At 40.7% G+C, this 26077-nt stretch overlaps 1 protein-coding gene across 1 annotated transcript in view; it reads left to right on the forward strand.

Moving 5' to 3' along the window:
- The window catches only part of SLC3A1 (solute carrier family 3 member 1), a 35932-nt gene extending 11600 nt beyond the window's left edge, over positions 1-24332 (forward strand). Inside the window, exons 5-10 of the mRNA XM_075338021.1 lie at positions 6223-6342; positions 14584-14708; positions 14794-14995; positions 20594-20773; positions 21979-22095; positions 23584-24332. Coding sequence (XP_075194136.1) covers positions 6223-6342; positions 14584-14708; positions 14794-14995; positions 20594-20773; positions 21979-22095; positions 23584-24024 — 1185 coding nt within the window. The 3' untranslated portion in view covers positions 24025-24332. The remainder of the gene's footprint in view (positions 1-6222; positions 6343-14583; positions 14709-14793; positions 14996-20593; positions 20774-21978; positions 22096-23583) is intronic.
- Positions 24333-26077: the final 1745 nt, after the last annotated feature.

Below are 26077 nucleotides of genomic sequence, written 5' to 3' on the forward strand. Positions count from 1 at the left end.
GGCAGGTAGTTGGGTAGAGGTGTGAGAAGTCTTACCTTTGTTTCCACTAGGTGAGGCAGACATGACCAGAGCGCTCCAGTGCGGATGGATTCAAATGTACACACGCTGAGGTTAAGCAACGGTGGTTTATTTTTTCCTCCATGAACGAAAACATGCAGTATAGTGATCAATTGGCTGTAACTGTGGTAGTCTTGTGTGATTGTCTTAGAACGCTACTGGACAAAAACGTTTCCTTTCTGAGGCCCAAAAGGACAGAGATGTGCTCCTCACAATGCACTGACTAAATGTGAAAGTAACTTGGAGTCAGGATGTGAGGTCACATGTAGTCCTGAAAACACTCCCACAGGCTGGACCAAAAATAACCAGGGTTACAGAATGGTCTGACCAGTAGATGGCAGAAAAGGACAAGCATGAACGTATATACATTGAGTAACATTAATTAAATAACAGTAGATATGTCATTAAAGGTTTTAAAGAAAACAGGTAGTAACAGTACAAGCGTGGCTGGCCAGTAAAGGTATAAAAAAGGAAAAAAATAATGACATGGCCCCCTTGTTCACCTGATCTGAACCCCATAGAGAACCTGTGGTCCCTCATAAAATGTGAGATCTACAGGGAGGGAAAACAGTACACCTCTTGGAACAGTGTCTGGAGGCTGTGGTAGCTGCTGCGCGTAATGTTGATCGTAAACAGATCAAGCAACTGAGAGAATCTATGGATGGTAGGCTGCTGAGTGTCATCATAAAGAAAGGTGGCTATATTGGTCACTAATTTTTTGGGGTTTTGTTTTTGCATATCAGAAATGTTTATTTCTAAATTTTGTGCAGTTATATGGGTTTACCTGGTGAAAATAAACAAGTGAGATGGGAATATATTTGGTTTTTATTAAGTTGTCTAATAATTCTGCACAGTAATAGTTACCTGCACAAACAGATATCTTCCTAAGATAGCCAAATCTAATAAACCCCACTCCAACTTCCAAAAATTTTAAGGTTCGATATTTATGAATCTTTTGGGTTGATTGAGAACATAGTTGTTGATCAATAAAAAAAAAATCCTCTAAAATACAACTTGTCTAATAATTCTGCACACTGTGTAGTCTTGGCCAAGCAAGCTCCCATTATTAACTACAGCAGCAAGCACCTTTCGTATTAAAAACATGCCCACTCCCACTCTGCATCCCCCAGGACCATATTTTCTATTCGGCACAAGCGACACCTGACTATTCATGGTGCTATGAGAATAAGCAACTGCTGGTTATAATCAGATAGTACTTAAAGGGTTTTGCCAACAACAACATTAATTTTAAAGTTGATTGATGCACTGATGCATTGTAGAGTCGGTTTCTTTAATACACTGGTAGCTTCAGTAACCCCTTCATGACATGTTACGTCGTGTCCCTGCCTTTTATGTGAGCTTAGTTCTGAGAACAAGGCGCCATAGGTATCTGATGGGCATCGTGGGACATTACACCATTGGATTACATCAGAACTGAGGATTTCTTTTAAATTAATAAATTGGTGAATGAGGGAGTACGGGAAAGTCTTTCTTTCAAATAAACTATTTTTTTTCCAGTGTGTTTTTTTAGCTGTAAACTTGCTAGGTTAGTAATGGGGATGTCTGATAGACACCTCTCCATTACAGATCCCTGGGCTTGATGCCAGCTGTCAATTCACAGCTGACATCAATCCCAAAAGCATTACCCTCATTGCCACTGCACAAGGACAATTGCAAAGATTCTGGCAAAGTGGCTCCGGGCTGCTATTTTTAGGCTGGGAAAGACCAAATCACCATGGGCCTTCCCAACCAGATAATACCAGCCTCCAGCTGTCTGCTTTACCTTGTCTGGATATCAAAAATAGGCAGGACCCCACGTAATTTTTTTAATTTATTTATTCTCTATCCACATTTGTTTGCAGGGCAATTGTCCCCATTTTGCTCCCTTTTGCAATCCCCTAGCTTTTAGTATGACCATTTTAATGTAATTTTATAGAAGTTTGGGTTCTTATTCACTTATATGGGGTCCTGGGTCAAGTTCGAGCAAAGTCTAGGTCCCGCACCGAATTATTAATTACAGTCCGGTCGAACCTGGTCAACCCAAACTTCCATGGGTCTGCTCATCCCTAGTTAATACGTTTACATCTCAATCAGTTAATAGGTGCGTCAGTAACTTGGGAAAACAGATGAACTTTACACCGGCTGGTTTTCTCATTAATTATAAAATTAGTCACCTTACACATTCTTCAAACTGCTGACAAATCATCCAAGGAACCTGTAAAGCAATCAGAGAAGATTGGTTGATTTATAATTATTAACTTTTATATGAGTGACACAAATTGGTAATTAAGCGAATCTCAAGTTATCTCAACAAAAGAAAGTGTTTAAAGAGTAACCAAACATTTAGCAGGGGTTTTTTTTATGACTTTGCCTGAAGAGTGGTGCGGGTCTGGGTTCTGAAAAAATAAAAAAATCAAGCTTCCCACCATGTCCATCCATCCTCCGTATGGAGTCTCGGACCCAGCCTCGCCATGTCTTTCAAACGAATAAAGATAATCTGAGAATCCAGCTCAAAACATACAAGGTTTCTTTATTTCTTGTTTATATAAAAGTGCATACTAACAGCAAACGTCACATCAACGCGTTTCAAGTGCAAGATTTAAGACTAAAAGTTCGTCTTTCACTTGCAAAGCATTGATGTGACGCTTGCGGTTATTATGCACTTTATATAAACAAGAAATAAAGAAACCTTGTATGTTTTGAGATGGATTCTCAGATTATCGGATTATCTTTATTCATCAGGGTTCTGAGACCATAAACTGATTCAATAAAAAACTCATGGGCCAATTTTCATCAAAGCCTTCAATCCAGAAATCTGAATGCTTTGAAAAATGTAAAAATTGTTGCACCTAAAATGTGCAACTGTTCGCGTTTTCACACCGGTCTCTCCAGCAAACTGGGTGGGATGAGGACACGACGGGTGTGTGACGCTACATTTTGTCAAATTGATGATGAGCTGTGGCATTCTGTACTCCAGAAATCTCCATACTCCAGAAATCTCCAGACTGGAGTGAGATTTCTGGCATGGGGAGCACGAAGGCGAACGTCACTCGTCAGACACACAACGAGGCAAGCACCTCTTCATGAATCAGGATTGCCTGACTCCAGGTCCTATGATTTTCTACTGAATATGTACTCTGCCATGTTTGTGCTCCTATCTTCTGAGCTGTGCACCTCTTAGGCCAGATTCACACTTGCGTATCACTCGGCGAGTCTTGCATCGGCATCACCTGACACATCCGCACACTCTATGGACAGGAGCTTCTAAGCTGTATATATTTCTATGCAGCTGACCCACTCATGTCTGAGAGAGTGTGGCTGTGTCGGGTGATGCCGATACGAGACTGCATGAGTCTCACGCAAGTGTGACTCTGGCCTTAGCTGTATTTTGAGCAATCAGTGGGGTTCTCACCAACCTGTAGGCAATTAGTGTTCCTTAATATAAGTGACATTAAAAAAATACAACTTACTGACATCTTGTGACATTTAAGATTGGGCCATGTCTAAGCAAATAATCACGAGGCATGGTAAAAACTGCAAAAAAAATAAATACTGTAGGCAAAATACTCTTCAAAAATATCACTTCAAAAACTCTTCAGGAACAGATAAACCTCACACAAAAACTTCCAACAGAAGGAATATTTCTTGAAGTGTTTTACATTGGAAATCTCAAAGTTTTTGATTGCCTAAAAATATCAGCGTTTACGTACCTCAAGGCCACGTGCACACGTTGAGTATTTGGTGAGGTTTTTACCTCATAATTTGTAGTCCAAAACCAGGAGTGGGTGAATAATACAGAAGTGGTGCCCATGATTCTGTTATACGCTTTCTATGATTGTTCTACTCCTTGTTTTGGCTACAAATACTGAGGTAAAAACTGACCAAATACTCAGTGTGTGCACGTTGCCTCACACATACTGAGGTAAAAACTCACCAAATGCTCAACGTGTGCACATGGCCTTGTAGATACTGAGGTGAAAACTCACCAAATACTCAACGTGTGCACATGGCTTTAGATACGGAGGTGAAAGTTATAATAGCATATATAGAGATTAAAGAAATAAATAATAACACTAGTGTGTTGTAAAAAAAATATAATGGCTCATTTGAACCAAGGAAAACCAAAATTAACCAAGGTTATCTACAGGGGAACAATAAACACAAGTAATGGCGTCCCACACCCTCTCCAACGCACGTTTCGCACTTGTAGCGCTTCTTCCAGGAGTGAGTCATTCCTGGAAGAAGCGCTACAAGTGCGAAACGTGCGTCAGAGAGGGTGTGGGATGCCATTACTTGTGTCTATTGTTCCCCTGTAGGTAACCTTGGTTAATTTTGGTTTTCCTTGGTTCAAATGAGCCATTGTATTTTTCTTATAACACACTAGTGTTATTATTTATTTCTTTAATCTCTCTATATATACTATTATAACTTTCTGTATATGGGGTGATTTGCATGTGATTTTTTTGATCTGGTGTTCCCAATATAATAATAATTTCTGATACATATTCAACCCTTGAGGGGCTTGCCCTTTTGAGACATCCTGTCTATTTTTAAATGTTTTATAATTAATAAAAGTTAATTTTTATGCAAATTTCTTACAGATACTAAGGTAAAAACCTCACCAAATACTCAACGTGTGCATGTGGCCGAAGTGTCTTAAAATTGATGTCTATTCAATATGCCTATTTTCATTTACCCAATAAGGGAATTGTTTAGTTAATCAAAGCATCTTCTGTTCAGGAGGATCCTCACATCTTGGCTAGATTGAAGAACAATTATAAAGAGTCTCCCACTCTGGAGGACCTGTCCTTTATTAAACAAACAACCCATTGATTTGAATGGGTATTATGTAATGCTTCATTTCACCTGTGGTGGTGGTGTTGGAAAATTGAATGATTACTAAGAAGTGATCAGTCCACGTCAAAATAACACAAGAAGTTAGAATTAAAAGGGTTATACATTTCAATGCACTTGGACTAATTCTTCCATCTGCACTGACGCCCCCATTGCACTTACAGCTAGATTTGCATATGTCTTCTACTCTAATTTTTTCATAACTGGGACATCAGATCTCTATAAAAAATGGTATAATTTTACTGGGGAAGAAGTGTCTACACAGCCATACCACTCCTTTCATGTGTATAAATCTGCAGAAAGGTTACCTTTAACCATCAGTACAATGCAGTTAAAAGATGTATGTGGCTAAAACCTCATTCAGACATATGTGAAACATGGTCCAATTACGGACCACCATGGCTGTAGGTCTCCTGACCTGAACTTGACAACCCCATAGGCATATATGAGGCTTTTGCATTCAGATCAGGAGACCTATGGACAGACTGTACATCACAGTACCTAATTGGACTGTGTTTCACGGACATCTGAATGAGGCTTTAGATATACGTATCACACTTTTTTTTTTATATAACTCTAGAAGGGTTAATATTAGTTAATTGTAAAGAAAATGCTTCTTGTCATCTAGAGAGGCTGCTGGCAGTGTGTTCTTGCTATGCAGCTATAATAATATAAGCCATCAATGGACCACTGACATGTTTCGCCAGAACTGCTTCTTCAGGGTCTTTGAGGTAATGACATTACAAATCAGATCTATTTGGTTTTATGTGAGTTGCATAAGTAGTAGACGGCAGCCCTCTAGGCTGTTTATGAAATCCCTTCCAGCTCCGGTCACTGCATGTAGACTAAATGGCTAAGATAGGGATACCCCTTTAAATAAATAGAGATGAGCTGCAATACCAGACACAATCATAAAATGAGAGTCTCTGTTCCTTAACAATAATCCCACATCTTGTCTCAGTTTTTGCTACGATTTTCACAATATTTCAGAAAATTGTAGAGACTTTGTGAAAATCACTGTAACCCCCCCACCCAAAAAAACCCCCCAAAAATCACAACAAGACCCCATTGTGTCCATATTCTGCATATTGGTTTATGTTGAATGACCCATGTAGCAACATGAATACTGTAATTACTAATGAGATGTGTTAGATAAAGCCATCTTCGTTTCATGTCTTGATAATTTACAATTTATTTCTTATTATAACTAACGGCGTCTTTTCAGAATTTAAGTAGATGGAAACTTGATGGATTATGTCTCCATCAATACCGCTCCCCCAGGCAATAAAATAAATTTCTTTGTTATCTCAGGATGTTATAAAATTCTGGCTGGAGAAAGGTGTTGATGGTTTTACAGTCGATGCGGCTAAGTTCCTTCTGGAAGCAGAACACTTCCGAGATGAACCTCAGGTCGACAAACTACAAGCTCCGGTAAGTATCGCTGAAATGGAAAGAAATGTTACTTTGCTCACAGTCATTACCTGGATCAAAACCCAGGAATTATAGCCATTTTACCAGGGGACCCCAAAGATTTAGATATAGCATTGTAACAAAAAAGGAAAATATTTATTATGATAGCGCCATTGATGCCATGGCGCTTTACAAGTGAAAGAGGGTATACGTACAACAATCATTAACAATACAAAACAGACTGGTATAGGAGGAGAGAGGACCCTGCCCGTGAGGGCTCACAGTCTACAGGGAATGGGTGAGGGTACAATAGGTGAGGACAGAGCTGGTTGCGCAGTGGTATACTGGACTAAGGGTTATTGTAGGTTGTAGGCTTGTTGGAAGAGATGGGTATTCAGGTTCCTCTTGAAGCTTTCCACGGTAGGGGAGAGTCTGATATGCTGAGGTAGAGCGTTCCAGAGTATGGGGGAGGCACGGGAGAAATCTTGTACGCGATTGTGGGAAGAGGAGATGAGAGGAGTAGAGAAGGAGATCTTGTGAGGATCTGAGGTTGCGTGCAGGTAGGTACCAGGAGACTAGGTCACAGATGTAAGGAGGAGACAGGTTGTGGGTGGCTTTGTATATCATGGTTAATGTTTTGAACTGGCGTCTTTGGGCAATGGAAAGTCTGTGAAGGGATTGGCACAGTGGCGAGGCTGGGGAATAGCAAGGGGAGAGGTGGATTAAGCGGGCCGCAGAGTTTAGGATAGATTGGAGGGGTGCAAGAGTGTTGGAAGGGAGGCCACAGAGCAGGAGGTTGCAGTAGTCAAGGCGGGAGATGATGAGGGCATGCACTAATGTTTTTGCTGATTCTTGTTTAAGGAAAGCACGGATCCGGGAGATATTTTTGAGTTGTAGTCTGCATGAGGTGAAGAGGGCTTGGATGTGTGGGTTGAAGGATTGAGCAGAGTCGAGGGTTACTCCAAGGCAACAAGCTTGTGAGACTGGGGAGAGTGAGCAGCTATCAACTTTGATGGATAGGCTTGTTGGAGGAGTTGAGTGAGAAGGAGGAAAGACAATGAATTTTGTTTTGTCCGTGTTAAGCTTTAGGAATCGCACAGAAAAGGATTAAATAGCAGGCAGACATTGTGGAATTTTGGTTAGTAGGGAGGTAATGTCAGGTCCAGAGAGGTAGATCTGTGTGACATCGGCATAGAAATGATACTGAAAGCCATGGGACTCTATGAGCTGTCCCAGGCTGAAGGTGTAGATGTAGAACAGCATGGGTCAAAAAACTGAACCTTGAGGGGCACAGACAGATAGGGGGCGAGATGAGGAAGTGGTGTGAGAATGGGAGATGCTGAAAGTTTGATCAGTTAGGTATGAGAAGATACAAAATAGGGCCAAGTCTGTGATGCCCAGAGATGAGAGAATTTGTAGTAGGAGGGAGTGGTCTACTGTGTCAAAGGCAGAGGACAGGTCCAGGAGGAGGAGAGAGTAATGTCGCTTGGCTTTGGCGGTTAGTAGGTCATTGGTGACTTTGGTTAGGGTAGTTTCAGTAGAGTAATGCGGTCGGAAGCCAGATTGTAGCTGGTCAAAGAGGGGGCAGGAAGAGAGGTGTGAGAACAATTCAAGATAGACATGCTGTTTCAGTAGTTCTTTTTTTTTTTTTTTTTTTTTAAATTCTTTATTTAATGTTTCAGTAGTTTTGAGGCATAGGGGAGAAGTGATATGGGACGGTAGCTAGACACAGAGGATGGGTCAAGGGAGGGCTATTTGAGGATGGGTGTGATCGAAGCATGTTTAAAGCATGAAGGGATTACACCAGTTTTTAGTGATAGGTTGAAGAGATGGATTAGGGTCGGGATGAGGACTGCGGTGATGTTTGGGATGAGGTGCGAAGGGAGTGGGTCAAGTGCACAGGTGGTTAGATGTGATCTTGAGAGTAGAGTGGCAAGATGATCTTCTGTCATGGTGGAGAAGCTGGATTTGGAGGAAGAGGGTTGAGTATCTATGATGAGGGGCTGTGGCGATTGTGGTACAAAGCTTGCTCTGATGTTGTCAATCTTCTGCTTGAAGAAGGAACCAAAGTCTTCAGCTGAGATGAGAGGAGAGGGAGGTGGTGCTGGAGGACGGAAGAGAGAATTGAAAGTGTTGAATAGCTGTTTAGGGTTGTGAGAGAGAGAGAGGATATGAGGGATGAGAAGTAGGTTTGTTTTGCAGCAGTGAGTGTGGACTTGAAAGTGGTGAGGGACTCTTTATATGCAATGAATTGCTCAGTGGAATGAGACCTCTTCCATGTGCACTCAGCAATTCTGGAAGCCCGTCTCAGTTCTTTAGTCTGACTTGTGTGCCATGGTTGCCTGTTGATTGTGCGGGTTTTGGTGTGTGTGAGGGGGGCAGCTGATTTGAGAGCTGCAGAGATGGTGGTATTGTATAAAGTGGCAGCAGCATCTGCCTCGTGTAAAGAAGCAATGTCTGTGAGTGCGAGAAGGGACTCAAAGAGTGAATGTAAATCAAGGTGTTTTGATATTTCTACGAGGGTGTGAAAGTTTGTGGAGTGGGGTTGCATACTTGGAGAAGAAAGGGAAGACAATGTTAGTAGGTTGTGGTTAGAGAGGTTAGATAGGGAACAGAGTGAAGATGAGGTGCAGCGTGTGGCCATCTTTGTGAGTAGCTGCAGAAGACCATTGGTTGAGGCCGAAGGAGGAAGTGAGTGTTAGAAGTTTAGAGACAGATGAGTGGGAAGTGTCAATGGGGATGTTGAAATCACTTATGATGATTGTGGGGATGTTGGTTGAAAGGAAGTTTAGTATCCAGATGGTGAAATGGTCGAAAAAGGAAGTGGCTGGCCCTGGAGGGCGGTAAATGACAGCCAGTTGGAGGTTGGAGGGGGAGTAGATGCGGACAGAGTGCACTGCAAAAGAAGGGAGAGTAACAGAGGGTGGCAATGAAATTGGTGTAAAGGAGCATTGGTTGGACAGGAGCAAACCAACTCCTCCACCATGCTTGTTACTGGGGTGGGGGTGTGAGACAGAGACCACCATAAGAAAGTGCAGCAGGAGAGGCAGTGTCAGAGGGGGTGAGCCAGGAAAATGTGAAAGTACTAGTGCCTTTTAATAAATTAGAATATCCTCAAAAAGTTAATTTATTTCATTAATTCAATGCAAAAAGGGAAACCTATATACAGTCATTACCAACAGAATGATATATTTAAAGTGTTTATTTCTGTTAATGTTGATGTTAATGGCTTACAGCCTATGAAAATCCAACAATCATTATCTCAGAAAATTGAAATAATTACCATAAAACACCTGCAAAGGCTTCCTAAGCATTTAAAATGGTCCCTTAGTCTGGTTCAGTAGGCTACACAAACATGGGGAAGAATGCGGATTTGACAGATGTCCAGAAGGCAGTCATTGACACAATCCAAAAGAAGGGTAAGCCACAAAAGGTCATTGCTAAAGACTGGCTGCTGGCTGTTCAGAGTGCTGTATCCAAGCATATTATTGGAAAGTTGAGTGGAAGGAAAAAGTGTTGTAGAAAAAGGTGCGATAATTGCAGCCTTGATAAGATTGTTAAGAAAAGGCTATTCCAAAACTTGGGAGAGATTCACAAGGAGTGGACGCTGCTGGAGTCAGTGCTTCAAGAGCCACCATACACAGATGTATCCAGGACATGGGCTACAACTGTCACATTGCTTGTATCAAGCCACTCATGACCAATAGACAACGCCAGAAGTGTCTTACGTGGGCCAAGGAGAAAAAGAACTGGACTGTTCTCAGTGGTCCAAGGTGTTGTTTTCAGAAGAAAGTAAATTTTGCATTTCATTTGGAAATCAAGATCCCAGAGTCTGGAGGAAGAGTGGAGAGGCCACAATCCAAGCTGCTGAGGTCTAGTGTGAGTTTCCACAATCAGTGATGGTTTGGGGAGCCATGTCATCTGCTGGTGTAGCTCCACTGTGTTTTATCAAGACCAAAGTCAGCGCAGCCGTCTCCCAGGAACTTTCAGAGCACTTCATGCTTCCCTGTGCCGACAAGCTTTTTGGAGATGTAAATTTCATTTTCCAGCAGGACTTAGCACCTGTCCACACTGCCAAAAGTACCAATACCTGGTTTACTAACCACAGTATCACTGTGCTTGATTGGCCAGCAAACTCACCTGACCTAAACCCCATAGAGAATCCTATGAGGTATTGTCAAAAGGAAGATGACAGACACCAGACTCAACAATGCAGACGAGCTGAAGGCTGCTATCAAAGCAACCTGGGCTTCCATAACACCTCAGCAGTGCCACAGGCTGATCGACGCCATGCAATACCACATTGATGCAGTAATTCATGCAAAAGGAGCCCCGACCAAGTATTGAAGCATTTACTGTACAGACCTTTCAGTAGGCGCCAACATTTCTGAGTTTAAAATTATTTTTTCAGTTGGTTTTATATAATATTCTAATTTTCTGCCATAATCGTCAACATTAACAGAAATAAACACTGGAAATAGATCCCTCTGTGTGTATTGACTCTATATAATATATAGGAATATATCACTGTGTGTAATGACTCTATATAATATATGCGTTTCCCTTTTTGTATTGAATTACTGAAATAAATTAACTTTTTGATGATATTCGAATTTATTGAGATGCACTTGTATCAATACCATTGTTCATCCTGGTTCATGACTACCATGCCAGGACTGTGACCTCCGGCAGATAAGTAGGAGAGAGGAATGGAACTACAATGGAATACATATTTTAAAGAAAGCCATCGTCAAAAATTGATCTATTGTTTAAATAGATTTTTTTCTGCTAAATTTATTTTTTAGATATATTTTTTGGGAATATATTTTTCTCCATATCACAACCTATATTAAAAAAAAAAAAAAAAAAATAGAAATCTTGCAATTACTACATTGGGCAGTGTTTTTTTTTCCTTTCAGACTATAACATCCTACTAGTTGAGAGAAACAACACATGTACATTAGCCACAATGCAGCCTCTATCTTTTGTATTGAAGCATCTAATGAGCGTGTGCAAAGGTCATTATGAGCAGGGTCAGCTGTCACTATTGTGATTGGTGGATCCTCTATTATCACCGATGTATACAGATGATAACAGAGGATGATAAGGGGCTTGCTGAAATCTTTTCCTAAAAGGACAGGAAGGAGTCTAAAAAAAAAAAAAAACCACTCAATGTGCAGTTGAAAATTCCAAAATAACTAAATTTATTTATTTTTAAATAATGAGATAAAATGGCTTTTTTTTTTAAATTACATGTAACACATGAACCTGATTTAAACAATGGGTCATTTTCTGATGATAGCTTCCTTTCAGAAGACAGTCAGTGTCCAAGGGAAGCGGTGTGACAGCCAAATGGGCAGCGATTGATGCCAAATGTGTGATGCTTTCTGAAAAATTCATATGCAAAGTCTGAATAATTTATATATAGGCTCAGTTCACAGGTTGTCAAATATAGAGAAGCAAATATTCGCTAATGTACACGTGTTGGTTTTTTTTTTTTTGCATGCATTTTTAGCACATTTTTTACTTTGCAGGTTTTATCTCTTTTGGTTATGTCATGTTGTAAATAAACCTGCTTTATTTTTTATACTTTCTGGTATTTGACTTTGGCAAAACTTTAATAGTATAGTCATGTGCGGATTCCATGCATATTCTACCCGCAGATTTTCAATATGTAATGTAAAGGGGGCTTTACACGCTACGACATCGCTAATGCGAACTCGTTGGGGTCACGGATTTGGTGACGCACATCCGGCCGCCTTAGCGATGCCGTTGCGTGTGACACCGATGAGCGATTTTGCATTGTTGCAAAAACGTGCAAAATCGCTCATCGGTGACATGGGGGTCCATTCTCAAAAATCGTTACTGCAGCAGTAACGAGGTTGTTCCTCGTTATTGCGGCAGCACACATCGCTCCGTGTGACACCGCAGGAACGAGGAAGCTCTCCTTACCTGCCTCCCGGCTGCTATGCGGAAGGAAGGAGGTGGGCGGGATGTTACGTCCTGCTCAGCTCCGCCCCTCCGCCGCTATTAGGCGGCCGCTCAGTGAGGTCGCTGTGACGCCGCACGGACTGCCCCCTTAGAAAGGAGGCGGTTCACCGGTCACAGCGACGTCGCTAGGAAGGTAAGTATGTGTGACGGGTCTAGGCGATGTTGTGCGCCACGGGCAGCGATTTGCCCGTATCGCGCAACAGATGGGGGCGGGTACCCACACTAGCGATATCAGGACCGATATCGCAGTGTGTAAAGCCCGCTTTAGTCTATGGGGAAAATCTGCACAAAAGCTCAGTGTACTCGAAATAGAAATTAACAACGGAATGTAGACTATATTATGTAGTCTTAAAGGGACGCCTTCATTATCCCAATGAAGAATCAGAGCAAAATAAAATACTTTTTCCACTCTTATGAGGCCTAACATGTTGAGCCCTGACATCTTTACTCATCGAATGATTATTTTCTACATCCATTGATATGCCAGGTTGGATGAAAGTCTCCAGTGATCCCACCAGTGCTGTGTCCAACAGGTCCTGATCAGTGGTAGATATGGTCCCAAGACAGCTTTTTTTCCCCCCAGAAACAGATCCATATACAGTCATTTGCGAAAGTGTTGGCACCCTTGAAATTGTTCGAGAAAATGACATGTTTCTCCCAGGAAAAATTGCAATTACACATTTTACTATACACATTTCCGTTGTGCGTATTGGAACAACACAAAAACAAAAAAAGGGAAACTGGACATAATTTCATGAAAACCTCCCAAAATGGGATGGACAAAATTGTTTATGCCCTCAACTTAATATTTGGTTGCACGCCCTTTGCAATAAATAACTTCAATCAATCGCTTCCTATACCCATCAACAAGCTTCCTACACCTCTCACTTGGACTTTTCTTTTGTAAACTGCTCCAGGTCTCCTATTTGATATAGTCTTCTCCAAACAGTAATTTTACGATCTCTCCATAGGTGTTCAATGGGACTTAGATCTGGATCATCGCTGCCACTTCAGAACTCTCCAGTGCTTTGTTTCCATCTATTTCTGGGGACTTTTTGAAATGTGGTTGGGGCATTGTCTTCCCGGAAGACCTATGATCTAGGACAGAAACCCAACTTTCTAATATTGGGCTCTAATTGTGACACAAAATCCTTTGATAATCTTCAGATTCAGAGGCCACAAAACATCTTTGATCCTCCACCATATATGACTGTAGGTACTGTGCTCTTTTCTTTGTAGGCCTCATTCCAGTAGAATGATGTGATTTACCAAAATCCTCTATCGTGATCTCATCTTTCCACAAGACACTTTCCTAAAAGGATTTTGGCTTACTTACGTACATTTTGGCAAACTCTAGTCTAGCTTTTTTTTAGGCCTCGGTGTCAGCATGGGGTCCTTATGTGTCTCCTCCATAGTATTTTATTTAATTCAAATGTGAACCGATAGTTCACACTGATCCTGATGCACCCTGAGCCTGCAGGGCAGCTTGAATTTCTTTTGAACTTGATTAGGGCGGCTCATCCACCATCCGGACTATCCTGCATTGCAACCTTTAATTAATTTTTCTATGCCATCCACATATAGGGAGAATAGCTACAGTGACATGGGTTGTAAGGTTTTTGGTGCACACCACGGACAAAGGAAGATCAAGATCTCTGGAGATGGACTTGTAACTGAGTTTGCTGATATCTTTCAACAATTTTGTTTTTTTAAGTCCTCAAACAGTTCTCTCCTCTTTTCTTTCTGTTGTCCATGCTTAGTGTGGCACACACAGACACACAATACAAAGATTGTGTCAACTTCTCTCCTATTTATCTGGTTTCAGGTGTGATTTTCATATTGCTCACACCTGTTACTTGCCACAGGTGAGCTCAAACAAGCATCATATGCTTGAAACAAACTTGTTTACCAACAACTTTGGAAAGGTACCAACAATTTTGTCCAGCCCATTTTGGGGGTTTTTAGTGAAATTATGTCCAATTTTCCTTTTTTTTTCCCTCTGATTGGAAGAAATGCTTAATTTTCTAGAAGAATTTCAAGGGTGCTAACACTTTTGACTATGACGATATCACGCACCATGGGTTGTTGTGTATCGCAAATCAGCTGTGTGGGAAGTGAGTGTGGCTAAACTGCAGTATCAAACTGAGCCTGTGGGAAGATGTGGTGCTGTTGCTGAAAGAAAACAAGTTTTTCTTATGGACAACCCCTAAAGGAACTAGCTTGGAGATATCTCCAAATTCACAACTGAATATCATTGTGATGTCTTTTTAGGGCACAGTTTTATCCTATGGAGAACTATATCATGACTACACAACCACCCAGATCGGGATGCATGATATCCTGCGAGATTTTCGACAGACCATGAACACATACAGCAGAGAACCCGGACGTTACAGGTAACCCAACCCAAATTATTTTACACTTGTGCTTTGTCTTGAAATAGATTTTATGCAGTTTACGTAAATGGGACGATTTTTGCAGGTTCATGGGCACCGAGTCCAATGATGAGAAAACAGTAGCAAAAACAATGCTGTATTATGGTAACTCCTTCATCCAAGAAGCCGACTTTCCGCTCAATTTCTACCTGTTCGATTTGAAAAAAGACCTCACAGGAAAATCTGTGTTTGATTCTGTGGATCTGTGGATGAAATCTATGCCTAAAGGGAAATGGCCCCACTGGACGGTACGATACAATGTAGAGCATGTATAAGGAATCAATATAGTAGTGCCTGGGATCCGTGGTCATAAGATGGTGGCATTAAAAAGGTGTTGTCAATTTTGGATAGTCCCTTTCTTTTTTTAAAATGGCATCCCCTAGTGCTCAGGAGGATCCATTGTGAAGCGCTAAATTTCTCTTCAGTGCCTCCACAGATAAGTGTTACACAGCGGCCATTCATCTTAATGGGTTAAGGCTCCTTTCACACATCAGCTTTTTGCCGTAAGTCACAAACCGTTTTATCGACAGAGATTAAGGCTAAACTAATGCGATAGATCCGTTTTTCGATGGTTCTGACTAGCTAGGAGCTAACTAATAAATTGGCGCATGTTCAGTTAAAAAAAAAAAAGGAATCAGTCGTCGGATTCCATCATTTGACAGATTACGACTGATCCTGCGCCCATCCCTTCTACCAAATGACGGACGGCGGCGGATCCATCGCTGTCTGTTTTTTCGACGTACACAAAAAACGTTACTTTGGCCGTCGTCTCCATCCGATGAACAAACATTTTTCTACGGATCCGTCGAACCAGGGCTGTGGAGTCTGTAAGCGAAACCTTCGACTCCGACTCCTCAATTTCCCTTGCACCGACTCCAACTCAGACTCCCACATATATTGCTTATAGTTAAGTGAAAAATGTATTGTATTGCAATGTGAACATCAGACATTTAATCATTTTTATGATACAATAATCAAGATATTTAGATAGAACAAAAAATCTATTTATTGGAATACAACTTTAGAACACAAACTGTAATAAATTGTAAATATGTAATACACTATGTAATATACAGTAGATTACATATATATCTTGTGTATATATATATCACACACATGTGTGTGTGTGCGCGCGCGCGCGCGCGCGCGCGCGCGTGTGTGTGTGTGTGTGTGTGTGTGTGTGTGTGTGTGTGTGTGTGTGTGTGTATATATATATATATATATATATATATATATATATATATATATATATATATATATGTGTGTGTGTGTGTGTGTATATATATATATATATATATATATATATATATATATATATATATATACACACATACAATATGTATATATTACATATTGTGTTACATATTTACAATTTTAGTTTTTTGTGTTCTAAAGTTGTATTCCAATAAATATATTTTATGTTCTACCGTAAATATCTTGATCATAAAAATGATTAAATGTCTGATGTTCACATTGTATTACAATACATTTTTCACTTAAATGTAAGCAATATACTAAATGTTATTATTTAGTATGTTTTTGTTGAAAACAGTTTTTTGCCACTTACATTGTGTATTACATAGTGTTATATATAACACTATGTAATACACAATGTAAGTGGCAAAAAACAGTTTTCAACAAAAACATACTAAATAACATTTGTGCAGTCTATGAATTTGTTGTAAATAATAGAATTGCCTCCATCAGATCCTCCTTCGCAGATGACCTCAAATCTGACCTAATAATTTTAAGCCTAGAGAACAACCTCTCTGCACTAACTTGGGTTGGAGGCAAAGCCGTAACCACATGGGCAACATCTCTAACAATCTCCGGGTATAAAGGAATTGCCTCATGCACAGTCAGTTTTGATGAATGGTTGAATTTTTCTATTTTTTTGAGAGCAAGTGAAACATTTTACTGAAATCTGGTCAATCTGCTGCTATAGGAGACGGAGTGAAATTTTTTCCTTGCAGCAACACTTTGCCTGCTCCATGTCATCCAAATACTTGTCAAAGTTAAACTCTTCGTCTGATAAGGATGAAGATATGGCAGCAGTAGCACTGTCAGGCCCCAAGTCCTCTTGTGCCTGGCAGTCCTGTAGCCGCTCATCCTAACTGCTACCTCACTCAAAGCTTCTTTTCCTTTAGTAAGCTGTTGATCATCAAGCAGTATACGATGACTTGGGTCCACATAAACAGCTGCCAGAAGAATTTTATTTTCCAATAGCTGTGTCTCCCTCTCTTTCATTGAAGCAGAAATGCCATCTGGGATTAAACCTCCTCTTTGGGACAGGCAAAATAGCAAGTTCTTTCACTCCCTTATGAAGATGCCAGGAGTTAAATCCTCAGCTTGTAATTTTTTAGTCACGTTAAATGGGTGATTAAGCAATTCCTTCAATTCAGCCACCTGTGTCCATTGACCTTGATTTAAGGTTACTTGAGGGTTCACCATATCTATAAGAAATGATTTTAGTACAAGCAATCGCTCAGTCATTAAATAAGTGCTGCCTCACCGAGTGGCTTTATCAACAATTGCCCCTTTCCCAGCACGTCTTTTCAAGATAGAATCAATTTTAGGGATTCTGGCGGCAATAACCAATTTCCTCACTTTTCCAATCATATTTCCAGCATGAACGCCCAGTTTCACACATCCGGCTTTTCGCCAGTTTGGCGGATGTGACGCACGCCAGTACAGTGTGATACAGTAGAGTGGCATTGCCGCAATTTCCGGGTCACATGACAGCATGTGACCGGCGTTTGTCGCGCTGCCACTGTACTGTATATACTGTACTGGAGTGTGCCACATCCGCCAAACCGGATGTGTGAAATGCGGGGTCCCTCTTGCACACTATCTCTTATTGCCAGCTGCAGCGTGTGCACAAGACAGCGCATGTGATGAATATGAAAGTGTTTTGAAGCAGCTTCAACAAGATCATCTAATCCTAAAGTATCATTTTGCTGTTCTTCTGTTGTAATATCTGTTTGTTCCTCAGTTACATGAACAGCGCTGTGGCTCCATCTCACACATACTGAATCCTAAATTTTCTTCTAGCTGTTGTTCATTACTCTCATTTATCAGTGTAATTGTACTTATCATGTTTGAAGCATTGTCCATTACAATAGCAAGAACCTGTTCTTTTTGAGTTTGTAATCTTGCAGAACTTTTTCCACTAAGGCCTGGAGAAACTGGCTGGTGTGATGAGCTTTAGTATCTTTTACTGCCAGTGTCTTGCTAACAATTTCTTTCTTGTCACAAAAATATCGAACATTGATGGCAAAATAATTCACTGAAATGCAGTGACTCCGGGCATCCCAGCAAAGGCAATGGGTGAAAAGATAGGACATTCAGACACATCGTTTTGTGAGGATCCGTTTTTGTGCTCAAAAACAGATCCTCACAAAGAATGAGCATGTCAGTTTGTGGCGGTTTTCTAATCTGCTTTTGCTATTGAAAACATTATCTATGAGCTTAAAAACCTTTCAGGTGATGCAGTTTTTTAAAAAGCTGATCTGCTTTTCCAGCTGACAAACGTATCCTCAAAAAATGCTGTGTGTGAATGTAGCCATACATCAGGAATAGAACAGACATTTATAGGACATTTCATAACTTTCCCAAATTCCTATGAAAAAATATTCAGCACATTCTGCATTGAACTGCTGTCCCCAATTTATTATATATTTTAGGAGTCTGAGTCGGTGCATTTTATACCAACTCCGACTCCACCAAAATGAGCTCCGACTCAGACTCCACAGCCCTGCGAACGACGGATGAAACGTGAGGCCATCCGTCGCTAATACAAGTCAATGAGAAAAAAACGGATCCAGTGGCATCAGTCGCCGGATCAGTTTTTTTCAAAATTTGATGGATTGTGACTGACGGCAAAAAACTGATGTGTGAAAGGGGCCTAACTGTAGAGTTGAGCAAAAAGTTTCACAGGAGCCTAGTCCAGTGGCCATATTGGAATATATGGTTTCAAACCTCCTTATACCTTCAGTGTTCCCAGCACTTTTTCTTTATTTAGTAGGTCCTAGTAATCAGAAGGAGTGCCGAGGTGGGCAAAGGTAGAAAGAAACTCACAGTGCGCTAACGATGTGATCACTGCACCAGGGTCCTTCAAATCTGTTTACTCAACTCTTGTATTGTGCAATGCAGGACTAGACAGGTCAAGAAGACCCTTCAAAAGTGAGAGGTCCTTAAGAAAATTAGTTCATTATTTTTGCACACATTAAGTATTTAGTGCTTTATTTTTTTTTACCTCAGTATTTGTAGCCAAAACCAGGAGTGGAACAATCAGAGGAAAAGTATAATAGTAACACGGGCACCACTTCTGCATTTTTTTACCCACCCTTGGTTTCGGCTTACAAATATTGAGGTTCAAAAAATTAATCAAATACTCAGCGTGTGCACGTGGTCTTACAATGTTCCTCAGATGAAGCTACTCTATTGTGGAAAGTTATTGCAATAATTCTTGCACATGGACCCTTTGCTCTCAGTGTGCGCCCCTGACAGGGAGGTGCACCCACAGTGCATGGAGGGACACAACAGTGACAGCACATCCCTTGAAACGAGCCTCACTGATGATGCTTTGTTTCTGGAAGGGGGCAGAGGCTATGACAGGGAAAACAACCTCTGCCACCTGCCCTGATGATGGTTTGTTTGAGTATCTCAGCATGTATTGGGATTCTCAAATGAAGCATCATCACATGGGAAATAGGAAAAAAAAATACAATACCAGTTAGATAGTGTAGTTACGGAACATAAGGGAATTTTTTACTACAAATATATTTGAAAATAGCTTAGATTATGGCACAAAATAGATAGGGATTTAGATGGAAATTTTGTTGGACTTTGAACCACCCTTTTAAGGGAACCTGGCATTAGAATTTTGTACATTAATCTGAGCCCCTAGGTCCTGTTGCCAATGTACATAATAAAGATGTTTTTTTAGATTTTATTTTGTTCAGATGTCGTGTTTTAAATTCATACATAAAATGTGCTTATTTGTATGAAAATCAGTTGCCCGTAGTCATCGGGGCGTTACAGCATCCCTTACGAGTCCCAGAGTCATCCTGCTGAACCCAACTAGGTATTTGAATTGATCGATGATTCGGGGCCGCAAATTTTTATATATGAATTTATAATGTGACATCTGAACAAAATTAAAAAAAAATGTTCTGGACATTACATTGACAACAGTGTGAAATTCTGATATTCGGTTCTCAATAGTGATGAGTAAAGCACTAAGATGCTCGAGTGCTCGCTACTCAAAGCAAGCAAGTTGAACATTCGGATGGGTTCGACTCGGGTATCGAGCATAATTTAAGTCAATGGGAAATTCAAACACTTTTCCCAAAAAAATCTCTCTCCCTCAGGTTCCCTTTAGTTTAAAGTTTAGTGCTTTTTTGCACACTAACTAATTGGGATTGCTGATTTATATATACTTTCCCTTTAGTTTAAAGCAACATTCCAGCGTTGGTTTTTCGTTTGTAAGAGACATGGCTATATAAAGGGAACTATACTAGATTTCTAATTCGAGGTATTTGCTAACATTATTATTATTATTATACCTGCTACATATTGAAATAGGATCTCTGAGATGGGAATACCCCTTGAAGTGTTACCCTATATTTAAAAGGTTATGGCTTTTTCAAGCCAAATATATTTGGCTACCAACAGTCTGGTCCCAAAGAGGGGAATAATTAAAAAAAAATAAAGAAAAAATAAATAAATAAGTTACAAATTTCAGCTTTCCTGCATCCATTGATTCTCTAGATGTTTCCCATCTCTACGGTCATTTATATAGATTGGAGTTCATTGCATTTTTTGTTTAAAAATAATTCTTTCAGGTTGGAAGCCCCAGCAATTCTCGCGTTGCTTCTCGGGTGGGAACGGAATATGTGAATGTTTTTAATATGCTTCTGATGACACTTCCGGGGACCCCTACCACTTATTATGGTGAAGAATTAGGAATGATAGACAACGCTACACTAAACGGCGATGAAAATGTATCTGATAAACACAATCCAGTGAGTAACATCTCGTCACCATAACCGTTTATTAGATTCACAGGTTATTCATCGCATGTTTTTCCATCATGGGGATTTTATGTACTGGATGTATAATGAAAAAGACAAAATAAAAGGGGGGGCAGGCATGAAACTATCACAAGATGTAGTATAATAATCGACAGTGATAACATATTCCACAGCACAGCACAATCCAAAAGGTGGAGGTTGTTGTACATGCATGGTTCTCCCTATTCACTGCTATCTAGGCAGAATATGCCATAAAGGTTTCGTTAGAAAACATCTAATGGGATTTACATTTCCGTGCGCTATTTGTGTATAGTGATACAGTGCTATGACTATGTAAAAAAAACCCCTCAAAACTGCACTTCAATTAAATGGAACTAGGTTGCAATAACAGGCATGGCGATTATCATAAGATGCTTTGTGTTTAAGGTGTTCTCTCCCCTCATACTAGGTCTGGTCTCCCGGGACTCACATGACATTGTAATACCAAATGAACACTGCAGCCAATCAGCAACTGCTAATGAGCTTTGTTCACTCTCCTCTTGGACAAAACACTGACAGCCAAGAGATGTGTGAGCAAAGCAGTCCATTAGCGGTTGCTGATTGACTGCAGCACACATTTGGCATTACAATGTCATGTGAGCCCCGGGAGACCCAGGACCGATCACAATAGAGATAAATATCTGTTTTTTGATTTTACAACGGGGAATACAACGTCTAAAAAGGGAATGTCCAAGCAGGGAAGAACCCTTTCAATATGAAAATTTCGGGTGACAGATTCCTTTTAAATAGATTTTGGATTAGATGGCTATTGGAATCATAGAATCTGGGCTGTACGGTTCAAGGAGTTGTTTTTTTTCCTTTTTGGAGCAAATCCAAAATACTCTTAAAAAATGCTTAGATAACCCAGTTTGCTGGCTATATGAGGGGCTTTTTATGTGTTTTTTTTTTCCTATGAGGGGTTTCAAAATCATCTAACAAACTGCACGTCACTTTGAATCAAAGCCCGATAGAATCCGCATCAAACTAAACAGATCAAAAAATGCTTTCAGAAATGAAAAACTTCCAGAAAAAAAAAATCCTGAAGCAGTTTGAAAACTCCAGTGATAACAGTTAATCTTAGTATAAATGGTAAAATAAATTACTTTCATAATTTTGATTCTAAAAAAACCCTTTTATTTGCTCAATTCGTATCACAGACTGAGTACGCAGAGAAGACACCTATGCAATGGGATACAAGCGCAAATGCTGGCTTTAATGATGGTAACAAAACATGGCTGCCTGTCAACAAGGACTATGAAGAAGTAAATGTTGAAGTAAGTAATATCTTTCACTACTAAACCTATAAGGGTGGGACATCATAGTAGAAGTCAAAATTTGATGGATCCCTACCTTCCAAGCATCCCTGATTTGGGTAGCGGTCCAGCTGTCCTGGGAGGTCACGGCTATGTCTTGACTTCAGCTGACGTCGAGGCAGTCTGTCCTGTCCAGCAATGGCTCCTGCTCTCCTGGCCATGCACACTGCTGTGATTGTTCAATACCTCTATGGGAAAGATATGGTAGGCAGCAGCCTTCTCGGACAGCCAGAGGCTATTGTTGACCAAGTAGCTATTTGTACTCGCTATACTCATAACGAGTACTGTCTAATACTCGTGTATGCATTCCAAACTGAGTGTGCAACGCAAGTCAATGGGGAAAAACTTGCAAAGTAACGAGTAACCCGAATGCCGTACTATTCGTGCAAGTAGCAAATCGTGCAGAATTCGGGTTACTCGTTACATTGCGAGTTTTCCCCATTGACTTGCATTGCAGACGCTATTCGGAACGAATAAGCGACTATTGGACAGTACTTGTTATGAGTATCGCGAATACGAATAGTTAGCTACTCGCTCAACTCTACCAGAGGCTATATTGCAGAAGGAAGGAGACATTTTTTGCAGCTGCAGGTTTACTTTCTGTTCTTCTATTCTCTATTCTGCAGATTATCACATTGTGACAGTGCACACAATGTCTTTTCTAACCAGTATTACCAGGGTGAGAGGGTAGCCACATGACTGCATGTATATGATTTGCATACTTGTGGACCAGTGCCAATTAGACTACACACGGTCACGATTCTTCAGCATGCAGTCATATAAACTAACTGCACAACCCTCCAACCAATCACCTTCAACCGTAGCCAATTTTCCTTTTTAAGATTTGCATTTTTTTTTCCCTCCTCTCTTTCTAGGAGCTAGCTCTTATTTTCTTGTTGACATAACTGTACGAGATCTTGTTTTTTGATGGGATGAGTTGTACTTTTGAATGACATCACCCATTTTTCCATACAATATACTGAAAAATGGAAAAGAAAATCCAAGCGGGATGACAATCAAAAAAGAGCAATTCCGCCATTTATTTTTTCACTTTTTTTATTTTTACAGTATTCATTCATTACTTTCAAACATTTTATGTTGCCTGTGAAGGGTGAAATGGTAACGTTAGTGCCTAGTGGTGCGGTTTTGGGTATGGCCTAAAATTCTGTGTCGTATAATCTGTCCCTCTTTTGCTTATTTTTTCTTTATGACCGATCCTGGTGGACCCATGTGACTTAAAATGGAGTTCATCATAGTTTCCAGGTCCATACTGTGTTCTTCTTGCTTTCGTATTTAATAGTAGAGCTGACAGACCCTCCAAACAGAGTGTGAACGGGGGTCACAAGAAAGGAAAAATTTACACAGCGTAATTGTGCAATAGTTAGCCAAAACTGTATTCTTGAATCTCTCACAATATTGAGGTAATCTTATTAAAATTCCCGTTCATAGGTTCAAAAGGCGAAGTCAGATTCGACACTCAATTTGTATCGGGATATGGTCCGGCTACGGAAAGAAGAGCTGCCCCTGCACAGGGGATGGTTGTGTTACGCACTGAATAACGACAACGTTTTCGCCTACGTGCGAGAAATAGACGGGCTGAACAAAGTATTCATGATGGTGCTCAATTTTGGTTCAACGACGACCACAAATATTAGAGGTCAAATCGAAGACCTCCCGGCGCGGGCAAAAATCAGATTGAGTACAAACTCCGCCAATAATGGAAAATCGGTCGAATTGAATAGTGTGAATACGGAGAAAGGAGAAGGGCTGATTCTAGAGTATACAACCAGCAAACCACTGCACAGCAACGCCGCCTTCAAGAACCAGTGCTTCATTTCAGAAAAAGCCTGTTACTCCAGCGCCTTTGATTTACTGTATAAGAATTGCTAAAGTTCCTGAAAAGCACTAAGGCTCCATGCACTCCCATGTTTTTGTTTTTTTATATCCATCAGACATGTGTAGAGGTGTTCAAAAATTGGGTATTTTTAGCCTTTTTTTGGGCAATTTTTCACATGGATATTCTTTTTAAGCGCACCACGCGTTTCAGAACCCTTCTAGTCTTGTGTAAATTGTGTATTTTCATCTTACAAAAACAAAATATATGGCATAGGGCAAAACAGTAGTGTGAATATATCCTAAGTGCCATATAAAAAGATATACAATACAGGAAGATGAAAAAATAAAGAATTTGTTTTGGTACTCGAAAAAGTGTGTTTTGTTTTAGCATTTAATAGGAGCTAGATTGAAAAATATATTTTTCCAAAAAAACAAAAATACACGTTTTCTAGAAATGCTCGTTTACGATAATCTTGCACTATAAATGGAGCCTAAAACAGTGTACGGTTAGTTCACAACTAAAAGGATAACAGAGGCACTCAAAAAAACCCACCAAAAAGGTAACTTATAATTCCAATAGAGGGTGGGTGAGGAATGCCGGGCACAGCTGATCCACGAACGGCTAGGTATCACAGTCCTGGAGAGCAGGCAAGATCCGGGTGAGTGTCCCAAAATGTAGATCATACAAATCCAGAAAATAGACAGAAAGGGTCGCAGTCTCCACAAGGATCTGGATAGAACAAAGCTTTAATCCATGCTCAAATCAGGGATACAGGTGGTGAGGGAAGGTGAGGTTGTGCAGCGCCGGACGACAGCGGGCCGTTTTGCAAACAAATTGCTTCTACGGGTCCAGCGAAACCAGGGACGTTGTATCCACCCTTTTATACCAGGTGGTGTGGAAAAGAAACGTCACTGAGTGAATTAAAATACATTTTAAAACAACACCCAGTTGTAATTATATCAAGCAGACATAGAACAATATAATAAACAAATGGCAGCAGCATTATAGTTCACAGAAGTTTAGAAAGAATACCATACATTACATTTCAAGGTATTTTGAAGAAAAAATTCTTTTTAGGAAGGAATTCCCCCAAGAAAAAAAACTTTCTCCAAGAAATTTTTTTTTCTAAGAAAAAAAACTCCTCTTTCAAGACAAATTTTTTTTTTTATTTAAGAGAAAAATTCTTTATATATATATATATATATATATATATATATATATATATATACACATACTAGAAGGTGGCCCGATTCTAACGCATCGGGTATTCTAGAATTTATTGTGTAGTTAATGTATGTTTTTTGTTATATATATCGATGTTGTTGTGTGTAGTTGCCAGTGTTTGTGTAGGGCACTGTAAATGTTCTGGGTGTTGTCTGGGTGTGGGTGTGTGTGTGTGAGAGTGCTGTTGTATGTGTGTTGCGTTGTGTGTGTTGCGTTGTTTGTGGAGCGCTGTGTGTGTTGCATGGTTTGTGTGGGTGTGGAGTGCGTGTGTGTGTTTTGGGGGAGGTATGTTTTGTGCAGTGTGTGTGTTGCGCGGTATGTGCGTATATTTGTGTATGCCGCAGTGTTTGTGTGTTGGGTGTTGTGTGTGTGCGCGTGTGGCGCTGTGTGTGTGTTTTGGGGGGAGGTCTGCACCCCCATCGTGCTCCATCCCCCATGCTTCGCACCCCCATCGTGCTCCATCCCCCATGCGGCGCACTCCCCATCGTTGTCTGTGTGTGTGTGGGTGTCTGTGTAGGGCGGTGTTTGTGGTTCCCAGTGTGTGTGTGGTGTGTTGTGCGGTGCGCGTGTAGCGCTGTGTGTGTGTTCTGGGGGGAGGTGTGCACCCCCATCGTGCTCCATCCCCCATGCTGCGCACCCCCATCGTGCTCCATCCCCCATGCGGCGCACTCCCCATCGTTGTCTGTGTGTGTGTGGGTGTCTGTGTAGGGCGGTGTTTGTGGTTCCCAGTGTGTGTGTGTGGTGTGTTGTGCGGTCCGCGAGTGGCGCTGTGTGTGTGTTTTGGGGGGAGGTGTGCACCCCCATCGTGCTCCATCCCCCATGCTGCGCACCCCCATCGTGCTCCATCCCCCATGCTGTGCACCCCCCATCGTGCTCCATCCC

Source organism: Anomaloglossus baeobatrachus, chromosome 3 (assembly GCF_048569485.1).
Source record: "Anomaloglossus baeobatrachus isolate aAnoBae1 chromosome 3, aAnoBae1.hap1, whole genome shotgun sequence".
In the NCBI taxonomy this organism is placed as follows: domain Eukaryota; kingdom Metazoa; phylum Chordata; class Amphibia; order Anura; family Aromobatidae; genus Anomaloglossus; species Anomaloglossus baeobatrachus.